This window comes from Schistocerca piceifrons, chromosome 1, assembly GCF_021461385.2.
Source record: "Schistocerca piceifrons isolate TAMUIC-IGC-003096 chromosome 1, iqSchPice1.1, whole genome shotgun sequence".
Classification (NCBI taxonomy): Eukaryota; Metazoa; Arthropoda; class Insecta; order Orthoptera; family Acrididae; genus Schistocerca; species Schistocerca piceifrons.
Window position 1 is genome coordinate 551609258 of NC_060138.1, and position 20625 is coordinate 551629882.

Below are 20625 nucleotides of genomic sequence, written 5' to 3' on the forward strand. Positions count from 1 at the left end.
GTTGAGAGGTAAGTGAAGTTACTTATGTTTGATGCACTCATATAAACTGACTATACTTCATTCCTCATAAGAATAAACCTGATGTAAACAAACACAACATGATGATTGGTCAGCAGCCATAACTCTTATACACTGGTGTTGTTCCGCTCTTAGAAGTAGGTCAAACTTATGTATTAGATGTCTTATTACAATGTCACTGTAAATGAAACTTTGAGATGTTGTGAATTAACAGCCATCAATGTTTTTCTTAATCATACTTTAGCTATGTAATTTTTATTTAAAAAGCCATGTACAGTCACAATCACAGTCTCCGTAAATGCTACTTGTGCTCCGATTGTCTCGCTGTTAATACATACTGTGAAAATGGATGACACTGCTTTCTGCTTCTTAGTGAAATATGCGCACAGATCACCGTTAATGACAAGAAACAAGTTGTTCTTACTGTTTTTCACAAGCTTACACAGAAAAGTCAGCTCTGATGTTTTATTGAGAAACACATGTAATAACTAGGAGATCAAATTCAAAATAATATGCGGGGCACAATCAGTAGGTCATAGGATGATAATTATGTATCCTTTTTAGTGGCAGTTTGAATCTCTTTGTGGTCTATAATTTTTTCGGTTTGAATACTTGTTGTTGTTGTGGTCTTCAGTCCTGGGACTGGTTTGATGCAGCTCTCCATGCTACTCTATCCTGTGCAAGCTTTTTCATCTCCCAGTACCTACTGCAACCTACATCCTTCTGAATCTGATTAGTGTATTCATCTCTTGGTCTCCCTCTACGATTTTTACCCTCCACGCTGCCCTCCAATACTAAATTGGTGATCCCTTGATGCCTCAGAACATGTCCTACCAACCGATCTCTTCTTCTGGTCAAGTTGTGCCACAAACTTCTCTTCTCCCCAATCCTATTCAATACTTCCTCATTAGTTATGTGATCTACCCATCTAATCTTCAGCATTCTTCTGTAGCACCACATTTCGAAAGCTTCTATTCTCTTCTTGTCCAAACTATTTATTGTCCATGTTTCACTTCCATACATGGCTACACTCCATACGAATACTTTCAGAAACATGAAATTCATCAAATATATGTTAATTAACTCATACTTAACAATCATTTCCCAGAAAAATGCACGTCTTCTAGTTTATAATTACACATCGCAAGCAAAATTTTGGTTTTCACTGCAAATATAAATGATTAAACATTGATATTTTATAAAAGCTGTTAAAGATTGCTGAAGTTAAAGAAACATTACACAATCAATTTGTTTTGGAGGAACATGAAAAATCAAATACTCTTTATACGAATATGTCCACTGGTTTGTAGGACAGATATGGCCTCACATGAGCTAGAGTGATAAGCCTCGTAGAAACATGAAAACAATAATTTTCACAGTGTCGCGCACAGTGTACAAACACTGCATTTTTACAGTTGTCACCGTACCACTGCTATCTCAACCCACTAGAACTGATCTAGACCCAAGTTAAGGAATTTTTCGTGAGAAGTAACAAGACATTCAAGCTGCCAAACATACTGGAACTAATTCACAAAGCTTCGTGACACGTCACTGCCGAATGATGACAAAATACAGAACAGCACGTCATAAAAGAGGTGGAGGAAATGTGGACTTTTTGGTGGCTTGGAATTCTGTTTAACTACATGGGAAAGCAGCAGTGCGCTTTTATGCCGTTCATAGCTTATGCAGAAAAATTACTATGGTTAAAGTCAGAAATTTTCATCACTCTTGTTTTTAATCACAATGCCATGTTAACTACGACCGAGGACATGTTATGTTTCCGTCAGGTCGCCTAAGAAGCATATTGCTTTTGCCATGTGTAACTTACTTCTGTTTAAAAATTAAATGATATTCAAAGCTGCACTGTCCTCTGCTCATCCCTTTTTATGTCTTTATTGCACGTCTTTATTGCAACTGTTCCCATCACTGCATGTTAGTTTGATCATTTGCCTGGCCAGTGCTGTCCAAGTTAAATGTTCCAGTAAAGCTGTTGTCCCGTTTCATCACTGAGTCGATGAACGCATAATGCACAGTGTAAAACATATCCTCATTATCGTACTTGACGTACTTGAGATGGATTGGCTTCTGCTCCATGTGAAATGAAATCCAATGATGTTCCAGAAAATGCAGGAGAATACACAGTGTACTGTTTACATGAGGTTTATTCTTATGATGAACAGAGTATAGTTTCCGTGTACTTGTAAATTCTATATTAGTGAGGTTACAGACTTTTTTTCCCACTCCCACGTGTTCTGAGGAATCTATACAGAAAGACTGTGTGACATGCGCTGCCATTTCTTGGTACAGTTCAGTACTATTTACTTGTGATTTCACTCTCACCAACTGTACATTTTTGATCAGAAAAAAAGTACAATTTTGACACCCTAGTGCAATTTCGATCAATGCAGTTCTTTAGTTTAGTCCATCAAGACTGGTTACTGTACACATATTATACTCAATTACGACAAATAAGTTCTGTACATTTAAACATATTTTCTCTCTTGAATTTTTAAAGCCTTATTTTTTCTCTTAGATGCCCCAAAAAGACCAGAAAAGAAAACCTACAATAAATGGAGTCCAACTGGATTATATGAGGCAATAAAGAGTGTAATGGATGGAGATTTGAGCCTTTGAGCTGCATCAGAATTTTACGACACTCCTTTCAGCGCTCTGCATGGTAACGTACAAATAAAAAAGAAAATGTAGGCCAGATTAGCTGCGATTATAGAAAGGAGAACTGGTCACCCAACGCTATTCAATTCTGAAATGGAGGATGGTATGGTCCAGATAGCTGTATTTCTAGAACAGTGAGGATTGAATCTGTTGCTATTCCAGTTAAGAAGAGCTGCATTTCGTTTGGCCGAGAAAAATAATTTGGAACATCCATGGAACTTAGAAAGCAAGTTTGCTGGGATCAATTGGTTTAGAGTTTTTATCAAGACACATGCTAACCTTAGCCTGCGAAAACCCAAGCGCCTTTCTTGAGCCATATCTGAAGGCTTAAATAAAGTGAAAATATGGACATATGTGCAGAATTTAGAATAAATCTGCAAGGAATATAAACCACAGTGTATTTATAGTATAGACGAGTCCAGTTTTCCTCTTAACAACAGACCCCCCCCCCCCCCCAAATAGCTAGTTGTAAAGGTACACCCTTCACTGTTAACCAAGGCTCGTGCTCTTTCAGCACCTACCGATCAAGCTACTAGTAGCATCCTGTATCATTCCTCAGTATGACGCTGTCAATGACATTCTGCCAGTTCTAGAGAAAAAAATATTATCTCGGAAAAGGAAAACACAGACATCAGTTTGACTCACTTCCGATGAAAACCTGGAAAACCTCTGCAACAAGAGAAATCTTTGCTGTCACTAATGTAATGTTTGACACCACAAAGTTTGCGTTGGTGCCAAAGGAAAAAACTGCTTTTTATGTGGAAGATGTCAATGATCAGAATTGTACCAAGAAGTGATCACACAATTGTACCTAGTGTGGCACATTTTCAAACAGTTTTACTCAATTCTGTAACCTCCTCTTGTGTTTAAACCAACACCTGTAATGGTGTAATATTTGTGTTACACATTCATCAAACATCAAAGAAAGTACCGTCATTTAAATTATTTCTTTCCTCAATATGTTTGCAGTTACAATAGCATTTGTCTGAAATGATCAAAATTGTGCACCATACCCTACACAGCACAAAATGAATCAGTTCAATTTTAGGAAGACACTCTTTAAGGAAATTAATACTTAACAAAGTTTACCACCACATTCTCCATCACTCTATACTGTGCCAATGCACATTCACTCAGTTTCTCCTTTTACTGCATACAGGCAATTCTGTTATTAACATATGTAACAGTTTTGTACTATCTGCACAGAAACATTATTAAAGATTACATCTCAGAAGCAGACTGAACTGTAGTGTAGCATGAGGTCTAGGTTAGCTAAAGAGGTCACAGTTGGTTGAGAGTTGGTGAAGCCAATGAATGTGAATACCAAATACACGTTTTGGTGAGAATCTAATCTGCAATGTAGCTAAAGGTCTATGTTAGCTTGGAAGCTCACAGTTTCATTATCAATTATTTCAGTTTACTAGTGTCCAAAGCCCTGCAGTATGTTAGAAATGACAGATTTTTGTCTTGAGGGTTTTACATTTATTTATTTATTTGTTTATAACCAAAATTTCAATAAAAAATTTCTGAAAAAGCTCTATGTATCAATAACAGACTGCGGCAAAAGGGGAAGTGTAGTGCTCCACAATGCAAGCAATTCATAAGTGTTTCTGGGTAGTAACAAAATTCCATAGATTTCACAAATTACTTTATTTGAGTAGGTCCTGGCAACCAAAATTCTGTGTTTCAAATAAATTCACTAATAACTATTTAAATTTAAGAAGTGCAAAAAATGCTGTAAATGTATTAGTAACTGAAATGTCAACATGAGACAAAAGCAGGAAATGAAAGCTTTAAGTTACTTCATTTATTTGTGTGTATGTTTTTACCCTTGTAAATGAAATGCTTTTTATCCAAAAATTTAGTCTTACCGCATGCTAGGACATGGTATGTTAAATTGGTTGTTATGTTAAATACTTATGATTTCTCTCATGATCGGTACAAAAGCATATCGTTACATTATTGGCTACACAAATCAGTTGTCTTGCTTTTATAACTTCCCATGATCACTCATGACAGGCACTACCAAAATACATGTCAAGGTTACAGCGTGAAGAGCCTCTCAGATTTTTGCTGAGAAATTTTCTACTGAAGTTATATATAGAAAAATTACCTAACACCACCTTCTGAGATGTTTATTATAGTATGATGAATAACAACTTTGCCAGATTAGTCAATGATGGGTGTGATCCTGTTACGCTGTCAGTTCCAACACCAGATGTGATGCTGATTGACTTTCTTCCAGCTTGGTGGACTGAACAACTGCTGAGAATATGTTACACAGTGATACAATGCTGCACACTTTTGTTACAATCACATGCCTTAATGATGTTTCAAAGAAAGTAGTACATAAGTCAATGTTAACTCTGTCACAGTTTTCTTTGATAAGTGATGAAGTTTTTCCCCTTCCTTGTTACCTGTTTGTAATGGAGTAAGATGGAACTGTTCCACTTGTTCTTGTTGCACACTGGTTATCAATATATAAGAGGTGTTCAAAAAGAAACAAGCTGGAGGCATAATTACAGAAACCAGTACCTGTATGTTAGAAGTATTGATCCTGGCTGTTGAGACACTTGTCCCACTGTGTAATCACTGGGAGAGAGGTCTGGACTGTATGGAGGGTGGCCGAGAACCTCCCATTTGAATTTCTGCAGGAGTGCTGCGACTGTGTTGACTGTAAAAGGCTTTGCATTGCCATGGAGCAAAATGACCCCACGTGTGTGATTGCCTGGATGTTTTGATTTTATTGGTTGGCGAAGTGTGGTCGAGGTTTGCGAGTAACGCTGGGCATTCACTGTTGTCCCTGTGATTACGATATTTTTGGTCCCATTAAAAAGGCTCTGAGGGTCAAATTATTCACCTCGGACGACGAGTCCAGCTGTACGTGCAGAACTGGTTAACAGCGCAGACCCAGGAATTTTATATTCACTGCCTTGTGTCACAGTGGGACAAGTGTCTCAACAGCCAGGGTCAACACATCTAACATACAGCCACTGGTTTCTGTAATTATGCCTCCGGTTCGTTTCTTTTTGAACGCCCCTTACAATATTTTTTTCTTTATTTGATCTAGTTTTATGAATGGACACATATATGACAGTTATACAAATTAGGTACTTTCTTATCCAAGCAGGAATTCTGTGTAGTTTACCAATTACTAATAACAATCTATTTAGTTTATATGGAAATAATTTAGTAGACAGATATCAATAATTGAAGATTCATAAGGAACATGTGGAATTGAATTTTTTTGTGAAGAAATAGTTGTATGTTTATAAATTGATATAACCTCATATGAAAATCATTCTCCTTTTCTCTGCAAAAAGCTTACTTTCTTCAAACATGTTCTACTTCAAAAATTATTTGTAATCAAAGTTCTAGTGTTCCAAAACTTTTGATTCTTACGAAATGATTATTTCCAAAAAGAGTATCATAGTTTTGCAGCTCCGATTTTTCTTATTCCACAAATTGTGTACTTTCACTATGAAAGGTTTGTTTGCCAATTATTCAATTTTGAAAGTCTAATTTTTTAGCAACTTTTGGTGGGCTTTGTGAAACTCAGCACACATAGAAATTATGTTCACAAGATAGTTCCTATAATTTTTCTTCTTTTGTTTGAACAAACAGTTTACAGTTAAATAATGTGTTGTATGGTGTACTGTGATTTTATGTCCTCTTACTTTGCTTCCTTCTGTGGTACTATTAAAAATATAACAACAAATTCTGATTTTTAGTCTTACGGATGTCAGTTAAGGAGTTGTACAGGACAATGATCTACGCAGTCTACAGTAGTCATTCATATCATCATCATCATCATCATCATATAGTCAGTTTAGTGTTAACAAGTACAGAGCTTACGACCCATCCTCACAGCTTTACTTTCACACCAGTAACCTTTATCCTACCTTCCAATCTTACAGAAGTTCTCCTGCCTACATTTCAAGACTTGTACTCCTGAAAGAAAGGATATTCCAAAGGTCTCCGGTTTGAGTCCCAGTCCAGCACTCAGTTTTAATCTCTCAGGGGATCTCAACTCAGTGCATACCCTGATGCAAGGTGAAAATTCATTCCGTGTAGTGTCCATAGCCAACTTGATACCATCTTTAGGTCACTACCAGACAAACTGTACAATTATGTTGTGAATCACTCTGCAGTTAGCTAGCAAACAGTAAACATCATTTATTGAGTATTTTGTACTAAGATATGCTATGTGCCATGACTAAGTAACTAAAATCAATTTCAATGTTGTTAGTTCATCAGAATTCGACAATGGGAGTGTGCTGTAAGTAAGTTGCCACACTGCCAAATCAATTGCAGTGGAGTTTAGGTCCCGGCCTGTGATGTGTGAACTATATAAATCTATAAATACAAGATCATTTTAATATTTATGGTGTCAATAAAGTAAAAAGATTTCAAGCTAACTTCTACATTGCTTTGACCATCCTTTAACAAACTGGTCAATAAAACAAATAAATGCAGGAAGAGTGATGCCAAAAAAGCACCTACCAAGGGCAGAAAATCCAGGTCAGTAACCTAGCAGATTCCAGAGCACTGTTTGGCTATTCACTGTGTAAAATTATGATTATCTGAAGTATTTTCTCCCTCCTTATGAGATAACCTTCAAAATTTACTAGAGAATTGTAGTTCACTTCTTCTGGAACAAAGTTTATTTTTCCCCTCAGTTACTGCTCACACATTTATATATTAAAAAGAGGACCACTTCTGTATCTTCAGGCTTAATTATTGCTGCTTTTATGTTTACTGTGATATGATGCTTATTAATATATGGGTCAGGTGCTAAATTCTATGTGCCGAGGACACAAAACAGAAGAACATTCTCAAACTAAAGAAAAGAATCCTCGTATCTCTTTCCTATTGCAGGAGACCATTGCAGACGAGAGAAGGATTAAAAGAAGCTGCTGAGTGAAGGATTAAATGTAGCTGTCCAGCATGGTAGAAACACCAACTGCTACAGCACAAAAGCACAGTGTGTCATGTATACAATTTTTTCTACCTAGGTGATACCAGGGAAATATTTTGTGGAATAATTTAGTCTACACTTACCTCTGGTTCTTCATCCATAACTTCTTCTTCAACAACTTCTGCTTTATACTCCAGCAACAGATCACGTATAGGCTTTGAGTCCAGAGTGCAGTTGATGAAGGGATGCTAATGAAAGAAACATCGTCAATTCATAGAGCTGAAATCAAGGTATGTTTACACCGCATAATTAGAGAAAATGGTTGGGTCTGAATGACAGCATGGGATGTAATTTTAAATATATGAATTATTATTCCTTATTTATATAAATGACTTGGCATCTCACAATGTTCACATAGAAACAATTATTTTTGCTTATGATGCAAGCATCACAATTAAGTCCTTCAGCGTTGCACAATCATGAGGGCAGTGAAGCAATCAGTAAAATAAATGATGGCTTCTCTATCAATGGATCACCACTTCACTTTTATAAAACCATATTTCATACAGTGTTGTACAAGGCAGAGCACGATTTTGATGTGAAAAGGGCAATTTGTAAAAATTATGTTAAAAATTTCTGTGCTGCGCATGTAAATCCCGTATAATACATCAAAAGTTCAGCTCTTTTGCTCTGCGTGTTAGTGTTAATTCTGGTGATCAGAAAGTTAGTTTTATTGGCATATTTAATTAGTAACATCACACGGAATATGATTCTGGGGCAAATCTACACTTACACATTCCATATTCATTGAAGAGAAATGTTGAGAAAGGATAGTGTGCATCATATATCATGAAGTACTTTGTAGACATATTTACAGCAGTTATGTGTACTACCATTGTCTTCAAAATACATTTAATCCCTTGCTATGTTTGTTGTCTACACATATTCAGTACGTGAAAACAACAGTGGGGTTCATAAACATAATGGTTGGATCAAAGTAAGGAAACAAATATACAAGGAAAGAATTAGCCATGAGATAAACGAGGGTAAGTCAATTTTTATCCGCAAAGCAATTATAAAATTGTATTGTAATCAAAGAGGAAACTTACAAGAACATCATTTTTCGACATAATCTACTTGCGTTTCAACGCATCTGGTCCATTGTTGTACAAGCTTCCTGATGCCTTCATAAAGGAAGGTTCTTGGATGAGCTGCAAGCCAGGAATGCACCGCTTTTTTCATTGCTTCGTACGAGGCAAATCAACGGCACCTTAATGTCAGTTTGAGTGGATCAAACACGTGATAACCAGAAGGGGCAAGGTCAGGACTATATGGAGGACGACCCAGTACTTCAAATTTGAGTTTCTGGAGCGTTTCAGCAGTGTGGGCCAGCAGTATGCATACGCGCTTTGTCGTGCAACAACCCAACACCTTTTGACAAGAATCCTCGGCGTTTGCTTCGAATTGCAGACTATAGCCCGGCAGTAGCATCTCGCTGTAACATACACTGTTTGTTGTTGTGCTCCTTTCCCATAATGTGCCAGTACTGGACCTTGTGCGTCGCAAAAAACCGTAAGCTTCAGTTTTTCCTGTGGGCCATAGGGTCTTGAACTTTTTCTTGCACGGCAAATTTGGATGTTTCCATTCCATACTCTGCTGTTTACTCTCCAGCTCGTAATGATGGACCCGTGTTTTGTCACCAGTAATGATCCTGTCTAAGAAGTTGTCAACTTCATTACCACAGCGATCCAAATGTTTTTCGCAGATGTTGTTTATACAACTGTGTGAGTGTTTTGGGACGGATCTTGCACAAACTTTATGAAACCCAAGTCTATTGCGGATGATTTCGTAGGCAGAACCATGACTAATTTGCAGATAATGTTCCACTTCGTCAATAGTTAATCGTCAGCCTATAAGAATCATTTCATGTGAAAGCTCAATGGTTTCTTCATTTGTGGCTGTAAACGGTCGTCCGGCTCCTTCATGTGCTAACACGTATGTGATCATTTCGGAATTTTTCAATCCATTCGTAGACACACTTTGTGACAAAACACTGTTCCCATACTGTACTGAAAGTCTTTGATGAATTTCGGCCCCTGATCACAAAAAATGGATCACTGAATGTTGCTGCTCTTTGGTGCAAATAGACAGCGGAGCAGCGATGATTAACAGCATGGCAGCAATAATGAAACTAACCTAGCAGCTTGAAAACTGCAAATATATAACAACAAATAAAAAAGCATGCATCATCAAGGTAAAATGACAGTACTACCAAGCTACACAAAAATATAACTAAATTGCGGATAATAATTGACTTACCCCTGTATTACAGATATAACTACACAGAGCACAAAGACGTAAAGGAACAAGTTCTGCGAATGTCAGAAAAATGTTCCCAAAGCAAGCCTTATATGAACAACTTTCACGGAGAAGATCAGCAGGGCAGACTGGAGTCAAAATAGTGAAACTGGAAAAGGCCAGTCTTGACCTAAACCTTGAGAAGAAGAAAATAATGCACACACACGCACAGCCTAAACCTTGAGAAGAAGAAAATAATGGGCCCAAGTGCGCGCACTCGTGGGTGGGAGTTGGGGCGGGGGACGTAAGCACATATGACCACTACACAAATTTCACTTGCATGTAATGTGATACCACTATCTAGTGATGCAGTGGTCTGAAAAGAGGAGGAGGAGGAGCTGGAATAGAAGGAAGAAGAAAAGATTAAAAGGAAGTAATAGAAAGGATGAGTTGTACCTTTATAAGATCACCAGCTGTTGGCCTCTGAGTAGGATCCTTAATAAGACACCTTGCAATAAATTCATTAAAGTCCTTTGACCACTTGGAAGGTTGGTCTAACTTTGGAGGGTCGGACTTTTGAATTTTCAGTAACACTCTCATTGGTGACATCTCATGATTTGGTGGTTCCATTTGTGCAAATTCAATTAATGTTATTCCAAGTGACCAAATATCCACCTGCAAAAGAATGAAGCAAGAATATAAAATGGAATACACTGTGGGAATATCATCTGACTGTCCTGACTAATATCATCTGACTGCCAAGACTACATTACAATACCATAAAATTATGAGACAATGAATGGCCAGTATACTTACCTTCACCCGGTGAGATAAATTAAAGGTAAAAACAATGTCCTATCTTTTGGAACTGTTAACATTCCCTCCCACCACCACACAGAACCCAGAACCATAACAGACACAAAACTCAGTCATAAACATTTCCTCCAAAAGTCTTAGTCCCACAGAAGTATCAGTCCTTTACAAAGGCCTCACCTTTTGACCCACTCCCAAATTCAATCATGCAGGGCTTCTTAAAGACCTTCTCTCCTTCTCCTGGTCCCTATAATGAAAACACTTTTTTGCCACCAACCCTACCAATCAGACTCAACCAAAGACCAATGTTGAATCCTGCCTGACTCAGTTCACTCCTATATCCAACTGTGATCCACCCCCACCGCCCCCTAATCACCCCCTGTTAAATTTGCAAAATTTCTTAACCTTGAACCTTGCCTCATCATCATTTCCCAAATCCCTCACCATGGAAACTAACCTTACATCTGCAGAAAGAATTGCAATCCACCACGTAAAAATTGACCCTGACCTTATAATCCTACCTGCTGACTGTTGTTTTGAACTGCAAGGATTATCTGACAGTAGGACTCCCTCGACATCTCCCCCATTTGCTTCACCTGGACCTACTCAACCCAACAAGTCACATTCCTCAATGTTGATCTCCGTCTCAAAGATGGCTACATCAGTACCTCTATCCATATCAAACCTACCAACTACCAGCAACTCCTCCACTTCAACAGCTACACACAAAGAAGTTCCTTCCATACAGCCTAGCAACCCGTGGCCGTCACATCTGCAGTGACGAGCAGTCACTCTCAAAACATATCGAGGGTCTCAATGAGGCCTTCACAGACTGTAATTGCCCTTCCAAACTAATGTAAAAACAGATTTCCTGTGCCTTATCTTTCCAGTCACTCACCACCTTCCAAAGTCACACTGTCCGGCCAAAGAGGGGAATTCCCCTCGTGAGTCAGAACCACCCTGAACTGGAGCAACTGAATTACATTGTCCACCAGGATTTCAGCTATCTCTTGTCATGCCCTGAAATGAGAGATGTCCCACCCACTGTCCTACCCACCCCTCCTACAGTGGTATTCCGCCTACACAATGTCCTCGTCCATCCCTACACAACCCCTGCTCCCAACCCTTTACCTCATGGCTCATGTCCCTGTAATAGATCTAGACGCAAGACCTGTCCCATACATCCTCCCACCACCACCTACTCCAGTTCAGTCACAAACATCATCTATCCCATCAAAGACCGAGCTATCTGTGAAACCAGTTATTGGATTTACAAGTTAAGCTACAAACACTGTGCTGCATTCTATGTGGGTATGACAACCAACAAGCTATTTGTCTGTATGAATGGCCACCGACAAACTGTGGCAAGGAAACAGCTGGACACCCAGTTGCCGAGCACGCTGCCCAACATGATGTTCTTCATTTCAATGACTGCTTCGCAGCCTGTGCCATCTGGATCCTTTCCACCAACATTAGCTTTTCCGAATTGCACAGTGGGAACTCTCCCTGCAATATATACTACATTCCCATCACCCTCCAGGTCTCAACCTTTATCAGTCTTGCCGATCTAGCCCCTTCCGTGGTCCCATTTCAGCACTACACAGCCCTTTATTTTGCCAAAGCACCCAGTCTTTTTACTTCCCCCCCTTTTCTGCTACCCCCTCCCCCTCCCCTTCCCCCTCCCATGCTTTCCGTCTAACCTCCCAACTGCACATAGCTGCCCACCCTGTCTCCACCTCGTCCCTGCTTGCTCTCGCAAGCAGCACTTTCCTTCCTTGCTGTCCCTCCCCCTCACCACCCCAGCCTCCTTCTGCTCCACCACCTGGTTGCCTCTCTGGGTGCGGTCTGGCTTCAGCTGCCGCAGACTGGCGTGTGTGTGTGTGTGTGTGTGTGTGTGTGTGTGTGTGTGTGTGTGTGTGAGAGAGAGAGAGAGAGAGAGAGAGAGAGAGAGAGAATCTATTTTCTACATAATAGTCTTATTGTGTGCCTATCTGCAACTCAGCATCTCTGCTTTGTGGTGAGAAGCAACTATTCTTTTCATAATATTATTACATTCCGTCCTGGATTTACTTGTCTGATTTGTTTGTTCTTTCCTTAGAAATACGTCAGAGGGTTGGGATAAAGTGAGTGGTCACTCAGATCCCAGGTTGTTACTGCCTCCTGTTACTCACAAAAGAAATTTATCTGACTAAGTCAGATGCATATGACATGTAGGAACAGCATTACAGTTTTAAAAAGTTTTATAAAAGTGACTGTTTTTATAACAAATTATTTAACAATATATAATGACAAAACTAATGATACAAAGGAATTAAAAGAAAGGAAAACATATCCAATTATTGTTTTAAGTGTTTCCCCACTTCAATATTTGAAGTGGCTACTTTTACTTCAGGGATTTCACACATTTTCTTTTATATGCTATAAAATTTTGTAATGGTAAATGCACTTCAATTAGCCATCCAAGATTGAAATTTTGATTTCTCAGCAGTGTTAATGCATCCTTGTGGATGTCTGGTAAAACAAATGAGTTAATATATAATAGTCTATTTTTTAGAAAGTACATAGCACACACATTCTAAATTAGTGGAATGAATTCCACAAAACTGTTGTGTTCTGAAATACTAAACTAACAAGGGGCCTTACAGACTGGTCCTTTTAGATGTGCTTCCTACTAGTATGATTTTAATGTACGTCCAGAATGTGAAAACTTTTAAGGCCTGTTAACTACAAAATATTTTGAGCATACCAATAGAGTCACTGTTGTGTTCTGAAATACTAAACTAACAAGGGGCCTTACAGACTGGTCCTTTTAGATGTGCTTCCTACTAGTATGATTTTAATGTACGTCCAGAATGTGAAAACTTTTAAGGCCTGTTAACTACAAAATATTTTGAGCATACCAATAGAGTCACTGGGAGCCAAGAGCATAGCATTTAGGTCTTAATAGCAAAGAATCTAGTTCTGTTCTCACTAGTAGCAATGTTTTTTTTTTTACATTTACATGAATAATTCATTAATTATAAAATGAAAATGTTAATAACGAGTATGGAATCATAATTTTCAATAAAAATAAAATCTGTCTACCTTTAAATATTCATCTCATGAAATTAAATTAAAATTTGAGGCAAAAATGTGAAGCACCATTTTGTTAAATGATATGCTGTTCAATATCTAGAAATAAAAAGGTGTTTATTTTCTATTCATTTCTTTTTTCTGTATTGCATTTTAATTAATTGTGAATATTTGTATTTTCCTGCAATTACTATTTAAAAGCAAACAGATTTATGATTCAATATTGCTATGTAAGGACTTGTAGTCCAGCAACAGAACAGACCAGTGAAATGGGTGGCTGAAGTGTGGCCTAGTAGGTGCCTTGGCAAGTCAAAGCAAATAGTTCCAAAAGTCGACAACCAGAACAGTTTGTTGTCATGAGAAATTCCGGCAGCTGCCACTACAACCTGGGGTAGGGGTGCCTGCCTGCTTCATCAATAGGCGATGTACACTTGATCATTAGGTGCGATTATTGTGGCCCTACTTGCGCCCGCGACATTATGTGAGCGCAACTGGGCAATTAGTTCAAGCCATATCATTCCACTACGCCTCTATTTAGGATGTCACCTGAATGATGCCAGTTAGTTGCAACCAACACACTATCCTGAATGCCTTTGCCAATGAGCCACCAGCAGTCCTCCATGAGCTACACTCTGCAACAGTGGTCTCAGTGGACTCCTCCAACCCCAAATCGATGCAGGATCCTTTATGGCTACAATTAACTTGACCACTTATAGGGAGCTAGGCTCACTGACACTACAATCTTTTGTAAATCAACTGAAGAGCTACAGTAATGATGACATTGATGCGCTGGGACAGTTTTGCTCTTTGTTAAAAAATCAGGAATATTCCCTAATGGATTGCAAATTAGTTGTAGCCATCAAGGGGGCTACTAACATTTTAGGGGTTCAGAGCTTTTTAATTCACTCAGTTTACAGGTTCATGGTTCTACCAAGCAAATTCAACCACTCCTACCCAGTGCACATCACAAGGACCTCTTGGGAAAGCATGACCCAATATTATCCAGAAAATCTACTTGTGTACCAGTCATGAGGTACATATCACATTGAAGTCATCAACAGTGCCCAAATTTTGTGAAGTACAAAACATGCCTTTCTGCCTTATGGGAAACACTATAAGCGGAACTTCAATAATTGTACAGTGAGGGAGTCCCGACTTTGGTCACAAATAATTATGACACAACCAAATTACAAATTATGGCAGCTTATGCATCAGTTACAGCCTCCAGTTGGTCCTCTCTTGCGAAGTAAATGGTGGAGAGCGCCCTAATGCTTTCACATAAAAAACATTGATGCCTGCACCGTGCAAACATAGCCACATCAAAAAGAAGGCATTGGCCATTTTATTCACTTGGAAAAAGTAACTCAATTATGTGCAAGGACTCTAATTTTTTTGTTCTTACAGATCATAAACCACTGCTGCCCTCATTCAATGCAACCGTGGGCATATGTACCAAACAGCTAGATGACTCTAGCACTCGGCCATGTGCTATCAGAATACACTTAACAATTTTTAGTATTGATCCATGACTCAAAATCCAAATATGGCCACACTTCTGCGACTTGCACTGGAGCAAGAGCCAGACTTCGACAACATTCTAGAGATTTGCTTCCGTATGGACTGTGAATCAAAACAAACATTCCAAGATTCACTATCAATGCCAAAACGATCACCAAACTGATGCCAGAAAATGTCGCCGTCCACGACATCATGCTGTATGGGCAACATGGTTGGCCAGCAGATAAAACACTCTTGTGAAACCCAGAAGTGCTTGCCTACTGGCATTGCCACCATGAAGTGTCATTGCTTAATGGGTTTCTTGTCCTCCACAATGAAAATGTAAAGGCAAGAGTCATCTCCTGACAGTCTAGCAGTACCATATTTTAATCTTGCAACGCCAAGGCCATTGGGGTACAGTAATCACCAATCAGATGGCCCGAGAGGGCATGTTCTGGAGTAGTATCGAAAAAGATACTGAACATATAATCACAACCTGCCAAAGTGCCAGCACAGTTATACAGCTCCAGCACACAAATACTTCCAATAGCCTCGAGCAGTGAAACCATGGTTCAGGTTCTTTCTTTACTTTTCAGGTCCGTTCCTGGCATCTCATTAGATCATACTAGTCAATTCAGTGAGCAAATTCCTTTACGTTTCTCCCATGCATTCAGCAATGATGACCATAACCATTCAAACATAAGCAAAGATCTTTGCTATTAAAGTCCTCCCAGAAACTGTTGTGGCTGACAGTGGCCCGCAGTTTACGTCCCTGGCATTGCACCAATTTTGTAACTCAAACAACATTTAATTTGTGCAAATGGCCTCTTTTCGTCTAGCATCCAACGGTAGAGCAGAATGCTTTGTTATGACTTTCAAATCTCAAATGGTGAACTTACTTATTACCCACAGTGTTGTTGATGCTCTCACACTCCTTTTGGCATAATATTGTTCTACTCACAGAATCGGGCGAGCACAAAAGAGAGTGTACATGGGTGCCCTCAGCACTTTCATCTTTCTACTCTGAAAACTGTGACCCATGACCCTCTCAGAGGCCATGCCATTATTCCTGTAAGATTCGCAATGAAGTGTGGACAATGTTTTCTTTTTGGGCACAAGCACCTCTGGGCACCAGTGTGCATCATCAACATTCTCAGCAGCACTATGGTGGAAATCCAGCTGCAGGATCAATCCTGGCCCCACAAATGCATCAGTCCACCATACAGCTATCTAAACAGTTTGACAGTTTTCTGACTGACCCAAGTAGTCTAACTGTGTTATTGTGACTATATAAATTGCAGCCCTTGTGGCTTAATTTGAAGTGTCTTTTATGTTATTATCAACAAAGTGTTTGTTTTTTCTTTACCTGGGATCTTTTGCTTGCATAGCGAGTTCTTATCTGGTCACTTCATATATCCATCAACTAACATTTCCATTTCATAGCAAATACAGAAATCAAATGACAGTAAAAATAAAATAAAGTTTCTACTAACAAGAACTGAACTAGCAACTTTGCAATTACAAATATTTGCTTAACAGAGGACAGGACTCTACAAAGTTGCCATGGACCTTCACTCTGAAGAAAGCCAAGAAAGCCAAAGAGGGCAGTTCGTAAGAACCCCCGGTGTGTGTGTGTGTGTGTGTGTGTGTGTGTGTGTGTGTGTGTGTATGTGTGTGTGTGTGTGTGAGGGAGGGAGGGAGGGGAGGGAGGGGGAGGGAAGAGGGGGAGGGGGGAGGGGGAGAGGGGGAGGGGGAGGGAGAGAGAGAGAGAGAGAGAGAGAGAGAGAGAGAGAGATGGCAGAAATGGTGGAAACCAAGAGTACAATCACCATTCACAGTTCAAAAAATAGGGGCCCAGAGCACAATTCCAGTAATGAGATGTTACTTTTAAATACAATTAACAATGATGTGATTGATAAGATTACAGACACTGAACTCACCTTAAAATCATAGGGGTTGTCTCTAAACGTTTCGCACAGTACAACTTCAGGGGCCATCCAATATGGAGTTCCAATAAAAGTATCATGCTTCTGTAATGTATATTTATTTTTTGCAGATACTCCGAAATCCGCTGCAAAAACAATTACTGGGTTACATATAATACTGTAGCAACAACAACAATTAAATATAACAATGAATCTGGTTCTTAATAAAAGCTTTGACTGGATAGTATACTTTTGGTGACATTATCAGTTATGTTACAGAAGGTCATATACAATGAGCACATACCTAGTTTCACACCACCAGCCATTGTTAGCAGAACATTTCCAGCTTTGAGATCACGATGAATAACCTTTGATTCATGCAGAAAGTCTAGGCCTTTGCACATTTGTTGGCACACATAAGCAATTTGTGGTTCTGTAAGTGGTTTCTCTAATTCCACCATAATTGAATCTAGTGCGCCACCATCACAATATTCAATAAGCATCTGTGATAAAGAAAAGATCCAACAGAATTTAGTTCTTGAGGCTGATTACAAAACAAAGTATAGTTGAATTAATCTTTTCACACACACACGCACACACACACACACACACACACACACACACACACACACACACACACACACACACACACACAGACGAGGGTGGGAGGGAGGGAGGGAGTAGATGACATACAGCAAAATTAGCCCCTAACCAGTAAAATTAATAAAAAGTTTGGACTTCTGTAAAACAGAAGTTTACACATTGGAATCATGGCTCAAATTCATATGAAAAATAGAAGAAACCATCATAATGGGACATAGCAGTATGATATAACTACATGGTGATTATGGCTCATTAAAAAAAACTGAAGAACAACTCCCAAGAATGGATGTCTGACAATAATTCAATGAGCTACAGAACCAAATGAAATTACTATTCCCATTATGCAATATAAGATGAGCTTCCAGAACATTCCACACCTACAATAGCTAAGATGATAATGGGATGAGATCACATGAAGACAGCTTTCCACTCATTCGTATTTTATGCTTAGAAGGATATACATTTGGAGGCAAAAGAATATACAGGAATGTACTAGCAATAGTTGACAAATGACAACACAGGTGACAATAATTTTTGCACCAGAGGAAATGAAAACTGGATCAAGCATCCATAATTGCAGTCCTCTAATATTCTGAGTGCCCATCATTAACAGTCATTGTTGCTTTACATAGTGTGGTATGAATTTGGTAATTACTGGCAGATTTCACAGTAATTTTGTCACTCTTCAATGAGGAAAATATTCAGATGTGACATGTGATGGTCTACCTTTCAAACTTCTTTCAATCAAATGTGGGATATGTCAAATATGACAAGTCAAACAACACACTAGTCACAACATTTGAATGATAATTTCATCTTGTGGGATGCTACACACCAGACACACTACGCGGACAGCATAGTATTCAATGGAAAAAAAAAAAAACAGAAGTGTAAATAGCTCCAACAAAAGGCAAGACAGTATCTCTATACTATAAGGTCACTGAAGAATCATTATGGATTATGTGAAAATGAATATATCTGCCAGGGCTGAGACTGGTGCACAGCATTTATTAGCCGCCACAATAATAGGGGGTTTGGTACGCAAATATGAGTGGCTCTACATTCCATGCTACAATCACATTTAGTTGCACCGGTTGTTAGGTTTGACAAATAACAACACATCAAATAAAAAAAACACAGCTTTATACAGTATTTCATCTTCCACAGTATACCTACACCTAAAGTCTACATAAATTACAATTTTGTATTATTTGTGGTACACAAGGTCTGCTCAAAAAAATTCTGGAACTTTCTCCACAAAATTTTTCTACAGTTATCTTTCACTTATTGTGCTTGGTCTTCTTCGAAATACTCTCTTCCACAATTTATAAACTGCTCCCAATGCCATTTTCACTTCTGGAAACAGTCTTTATATGCCTCTTGCTGGATCGCGCGAAACATAGTCTGCAAATTTTCTTTTATTTTGTCTATCGTTGCAAATCTTTGTCCTTTCAATGTTTCAACATCATAGCCACAGACCCACACCTAACCATCAGTTATGATTTCCTTAAGGAACATCTTGTTCTCATTTGTGCGATCCAAAAGCTCTTCACAGATTGCGAGGCGAAGGACTGTCTGATTTTGACTGGAGCGAACTTTACAGCAACATGATGCGTTCCACGATGTTGTGTTAGGATTTCATGATATGATCCAATTAAAATGTTACATTCTTCAGCAATCCCTCAGACAGTCAGTCTTCGTGTAATACGTACAATTTTGATGACGTTCCTGACATGAGAATTGTTGGTAAACATCGAAGGGTGTCCTCAATGAGAGCTGTCTTAAACTTCCGCCCGGTCATTTTTATACCATATGAACAATTTGTAATACTGAGTACGGCTTAATTACTCATCACCGTAGGCTTCCTGCATCACTTAGTGTGTCATGTATAGGTTTTCTTGAGTTTCATACAAAATTTAATGCAGATGCATTGTTTCTCTAACTGTGCCATCTCGAAATTCACAAACTGTGTAACACAATGTTCTACTCAATACAGCACTGAACAATAACTAACATACATACAACAGTGAAACTTCTGGCAGTTACACATTAACACACGTGTGCAGGGATGCCAACAGCGTTTCACTCCAACTCACCGTTGGTGCAAAATTACGATTGTTCTGGAATTTTTTGAACAGGCCTCATACACAACATGAACCCTTAAATACAGAGGTCATCTTCATGAAGAAGACTGTAAGTAGTTTACATTGAATTCTAATGGTATTTGTAAGGCTTTTTGCAGATGACTTGCATCCTATCAAAATAAAGAAAGTATGTCACCTGTGTCAGACAAAAAAATTGAGTGGAATCAGTTCTGAAATTTATTCATTAAGAGATGCAAATGCAGATATTTGAAGTATATTTTAATGACACCTCTGAATCTACCTTTTGTCTTTCTTTTCCATCATGAATTACATTTTAATGTCTGCAATTAGGGGACAACTACAAAAGTTATGCACCCTGAATGCCAATGATTGCTTCTCTTCCACAGCTTGTCAGCAGAATCTGAAGTGGAAGAAGTTATTGTTGGTCTTACTGTGTTTTAATTATTATAAAAATGTTACATTTTGTTGCTGATGTTGTTTTATTGTTGGTCATTGGATGAGAAGATCTGGTTAATGCTCTTTCTTTTTGTATATTACAGCCTTTCTGAAAAAATCATTCCAAGCATTTACATAACAACTTATGTTGGAGAGAACAATCAATTATATATAAATACAAAGATGAGGTGACTTACCGAACAAAAACGCTGGCAGGTCGATAGACACACAAACAAACACAAACATACACACAAAATTCAAGCTTTCG

General features: G+C 38.6%; 1 protein-coding gene across 3 annotated transcripts in view; it reads right to left on the reverse strand.

Annotated features, from left to right (window-relative positions):
- LOC124800817 (serine/threonine-protein kinase 10) overlaps nucleotides 1–20625 on the reverse strand; it is a 154649-nt gene that overhangs the window by 86876 nt on the left and 47148 nt on the right. For 2 of the 3 annotated variants that reach the window (XM_047263026.1, XM_047263025.1), the window contains exons 4-7: nucleotides 17519–17717; nucleotides 17230–17360; nucleotides 10364–10582; nucleotides 7753–7857 (exon numbers count right to left, since the gene is read on the reverse strand). In XM_047263026.1, coding sequence (XP_047118982.1) covers nucleotides 7753–7857; nucleotides 10364–10582; nucleotides 17230–17360; nucleotides 17519–17717 — 654 coding nt within the window. Of the gene's footprint in view, nucleotides 1–7752; nucleotides 7858–10363; nucleotides 10583–17229; nucleotides 17361–17518; nucleotides 17718–20625 lie in introns of those variants that run through there. The other variant, XM_047263027.1, reaches the window with a different exon arrangement.